General features: G+C 61.5%; 1 protein-coding gene across 1 annotated transcript; it reads left to right on the forward strand.

Moving 5' to 3' along the window:
* The first annotated feature begins 803 nt into the window (after positions 1-803).
* Positions 804-2,943, forward strand: GADD45B (growth arrest and DNA damage inducible beta). The gene is made up of 4 exons (XM_040241880.1): positions 804-1,082; positions 1,190-1,291; positions 1,699-1,921; positions 2,189-2,943. Exons 1-4 carry the CDS (start codon positions 1,039-1,041, stop codon positions 2,300-2,302), a joined length of 483 nt encoding a protein of 160 aa, XP_040097814.1. The 5' UTR covers positions 804-1,038; the 3' UTR covers positions 2,303-2,943.
* The last annotated feature ends 1,200 nt before the right edge of the window (positions 2,944-4,143 follow it).

Here is a 4,143-nt window from a genome sequence, read left to right on the forward strand (position 1 = left end):
GGCGACCTCCCAGACTACCAGGCGATATTTATCAAGTGTCGCTTGTGTACTCCACTTATTAGTTAATGTTTCCTGCAACCCAATGAGGCCGGTGTGCATTGTCATAGGACAGGTGGGAACTCTGAGGCCGCCTTCGCAGCCTGCAATTTTGGGGATCTAGAGGCGGCCTCCTGCGACCACCACCGCGTGCTAGGCGCTTACTGTGCATCCCTCACTTTATTTAGGACTCTCTGCAATCTAATGAAGCCAACTTTGCATTCCCATTAGACAGATAAGGGCAGAAACGCCCAGAAAGTAAAGTCACCCAGGGGCTGGGGTCCCTGCAGCCTGGGGCTACCACACCCCCCCCCCCGACCACCTAGGGATCGGGCTGCAGACTGGGCTCCCTCTCCGTGTAAAACTCCTGCAGAACCTGGAAAGACTCGGGCCGGGGACTCTCCGGGGAGAGGGAGGGGATTCCAGGCCCCCCCCGAAAGTCTGGGCCGCCTCGCGCGCTGGAAATCCCGCGCGCGCCCCGAAACGCGGCGCGGCTGCCGGGAAATCAGGAGAAAACTTCTGCTTTTTTTTTTCTTTTCTGGCACTCAAGTTCCCCCCCGCTCCACCCCCCCCCCCGGCGCCCTCCTCCTGGCTCTCGCCCCCACGTGGGGCACCCCCGCGCGGCGCCCCGCCCCCTCCCCGCCGCCGGCCAACCGCAGCGCGAATTTCTCTCGTCTTTGTGTTTTGTCCAATCGGAGGGGCGAACGGGTCACTGGGGCCACGCCCCTAACTTCTTAGTCTATAAAAGGCGGTGCCGGCCGCCGCAAGCTCAGATCGCTGACGCCGAGCACTCGGAACTTTTGCGGTTGCTACTTGGATTATTCTTGCTGAGACACTTGCAATTTTCCCCCCCTTTTTTGGGGTGGATTTCGCTGCCTTCCTAAGGTCTTGACGAAAGCTTGGTCTCCGTGGGAAGGCTTTGGGCTCTCCAGCCTTGGATATTGCATTTTCTTCCTTGAACTTGTCGTGAGGCTGTTTTCCACTGTGGATTATAACTGCAACATGACACTGGAAGAGCTCGTGGCGTGCGACAACGCGGCGCAAAAGTAAGTAGCGGCGCCCCCGCCGCCTGAGGTCGGCCGGGCTGGGCCGGGCGGGGACGGGGCGCCCCGTGCCTGGCCTGATGCTGACCTCCGCTCTCCCTTGGCCGCAGGATGCAGACGGTGAGCGCCGCGGTGGAGGAGTTGTTGGTGGCCGCGCAGCGCCAGGACCGCCTCACCGTGGGGGTGTACGAATCGGCCAAGCTGATGAATGTGTGAGTCAGACTCTGTCTCCCGGCTGGGCGCGGGTGGGGACCCTCTCCGCTCTGCAGTCTCCCTGCTGCACCCCTCTCGTGCATGGGTCTGGGACACCCCCAAGTGTCCCCATTGTGATTGGGGTTCTTTCTGCCTTTTTTTTTTTTTTTTTTTTTGAGGCATGGAGGCTGCAGTATGCTGGGGCTGCATCACTTGCAAACAGTCGCCTGTTTGTGTCCCTGACTTACCCCCCACCCCCGCCCGGCCTTTGAACCGAGCATCTTCTCCCCTACCCCAGCATCTGCTTGCAGATGCCATCCCCTGCACACCTGCAGTTGCTCTCTGCTTTTGCAAACTCCCCGCCGCACGGGAAGGGGGGCCCTTCCGAGTCCCCAGCTGACCCACCCATCCCCCTCTGGCCCCTCAGGGATCCCGACAGCGTGGTCCTGTGCCTCCTGGCCATCGACGAGGAAGAGGAGGACGACATTGCCTTGCAGATCCACTTTACGCTTATTCAGTCCTTCTGCTGCGACAACGACATCGACATCGTGCGGGTGTCGGGGATGCAGCGCCTGGCGCAGCTGCTGGGCGAGCCAGCCGAGACCCAGGGCACCACTGAGGCCCGGGACCTGCACTGTCTCCTGGTCACGGTGAGCAAACTGGGGCTCCGCCCTGCCCCACCCCCACCCGGCACCTGGGCCCGTGTTTGTCAACAAAGTGGAGCTGGCCGGTGTGCACCAGCTCAGCACTCAGCCACGCTTGGCATGTCCCGTGGGCAATCCGCTGGCCTCCAGGCCTCTTCACCCAGCGAGTTATTTTGAGCCAGCCTGTTTTCCCCATGGGCGCCCTGGGAGAGGGACACTCCCCACCCACTCCTGGGGGCTCTTGCTGAACCCCCTCTTCTCGCCCTCCCACAGAACCCTCATACAGACACCTGGAAAAGCCACGGCCTGGTGGAGGTGGCCAGTTACTGCGAAGAAAGTAGGGGGAACAACCAGTGGGTTCCCTACATCTCCCTTCAGGAGCGCTGAGACCCCGCCGGGCGTCGGAAACTCTTGCTGCCGAAAACACAAAACCACATAAATATTTGACCCCCCCTCCCTCCCAGAACAACCCCCCCAACAACCCAACCCGTGAGACCATCGGGGGCAGGATCGCTGGAGACTGAAGACAGGAGAGGGAGTGTGCGGCCGCTCCAGGATGGGAAGCTTGGAGCCAGGGGGCCAGCGGTGGCCACGGTGTGAGGAGAAGACAGGACCCGGGCCAGCAGGAGAGGGGACCCGGGAGCTCAGGCCTGGTGACAGAGCAGACACAGGAGCTGGGGAGCTGCTTGCTTCCCCCACCAAGGAGGGCCTGGGCTCCACACTTCGGGGGTGGGGTGGGACTGACTGCAGCCCCCACCCTTCTTGAGACCCGAGCTGACATCTGCAAAAAACGGGCCTTGGTTGGCCTAGGGTCGGCAGCCCGGCCAGGACAATAACTTTGGGACTTGGGAGCAGGGGCTCATGTTGCTCTGTACCCATGAACTCCCAGCTTGCAAACTCAGTATATTGACAATCTATTTTGTTAGTTGCACTTGTTACTTGAACCACTGAAAGACAGAGGGGAAGCTTACAGATAACATATATTTTTACTTCTACTATGATGCCTTGTAATAAATTTTTAAAGCTTCTGGGTTCTTGTGTATTTGCAGTCCAGCCTCTGTGAGGGACCAGCCCCCCCCCCCCCCCCCCCCACCCCAGCAGTGTGCCCCTGCACCCCCTCCTGCAGGCTCACCAGGAAGTGTTACTTAAGTCCGAGTTAGCCGCTCCAGGCTCCTTGCAAAAACAGTGCCTCTTCTCTCTGCAGCCGGCGCCACCCAAGTCCAACAAATCTTTGCCTCTTTTTTTTCTTCTCCCCCCGTCCTGCCCCGTAGCAATTAAAAGACCGGTTTATTACGAAACCTGGCCGCCGTGTGGCTGCTGTTACTGGCGGTGCTGGAGCCAACCCCAGGTTCTGGGCACATGAAGACGCACCCCTGGGGGGCTGGCTGCAGCCCCTGCCTGTTCAGCCGCCACCGCAGCGCAGCTCCAGAGAGGTCAAGGGGCCACCTGTGACCACACAGCGAGGTGGGCTTGGAGCTCAGAGCTGCCCCTGGGCTCGGCCCTAGCAGGAAGAACTTTGGGGATCCCCCAGAGGGCACCTCCCACCCAAGCCTGCTCCATCCTAGGATGGGCCTCTTCACTCCACTGAAGAAAAAAATTTTTTTCGTTCCTCAAACTTAAATCAACAAGCAGCAAAATACCCCAGGAAGTCGTGCTCCCGGCCCAGCTGGGCTTGGCACGCGGCTACGTTTTGCCTCTAAATCGAAACTGTGAGGCCTGGCCGTCCACCTCCTTGTTCTATCAAAGTCGCAAGTGGGTGACCCTCTGCGGCGGGGGTGGGGGGCGGTTAGGAGCGCAGCCCGGCTGGAACTCCGGCTTCAGTCTACCTGCCCGGAGCCTGCGGAGTGGGCTCGCGACACCTGTGCAACACCCCCTCCCCTCAGCCCTGCACCTCTGGCCTGGGAACCCGGGAGGGGGGGTGGGGGGGGCGACCCGACCCGGGGACCAGCCCAGGCCGCGCGACCTTTCCACGGAGCCCCACGTGGGCGCGTGAGGAAAACCCCGGCGGCCCCGGAGGAGTCACGGGGCTGGGGGGAGCCCCGCCGGGGGAGGATGGGGGAGCGAAAAGAGCAAGGGGAAGTCCCAGAGGGGGAGGTGGGGGCGGGGCGGGGATCCCTCCTGGAGGGGAGATCTGAGGGGTAGAGGAGACGCAGAAGCAGCCCTGAGGGAGTAAGGACCCTCACCCAGCACAGGGGAGGGGGCGGAATCCCAGTAGGGGGTGGGGGAAG

Source organism: Oryx dammah, unplaced genomic scaffold (genome assembly GCF_014754425.2).
Source record: "Oryx dammah isolate SB20612 unplaced genomic scaffold, SCBI_Odam_1.1 HiC_scaffold_5, whole genome shotgun sequence".
Lineage (NCBI taxonomy): Eukaryota > Metazoa > Chordata > Mammalia > Artiodactyla > Bovidae > Oryx > Oryx dammah.

What these genes read in the sequence shown, in the direction of transcription:
- GADD45B (XM_040241880.1), top strand. Translation starts at nt 1,039, where the DNA reads ATGACACTGGAAGAGCTCGTGGCGTGCGACAACGCGGCGCAAAA. An exon ending in TGCGACAACGCGGCGCAAAA is followed by an intron (nt 1,083 to 1,189) that starts GTAAGTAGCGGC and finishes CCTTGGCCGCAG; the next exon opens with GATGCAGACGGTGAGCGCCG. An exon ending in TGCACTGTCTCCTGGTCACG is followed by an intron (nt 1,922 to 2,188) that starts GTGAGCAAACTG and finishes GCCCTCCCACAG; the next exon opens with AACCCTCATACAGACACCTG.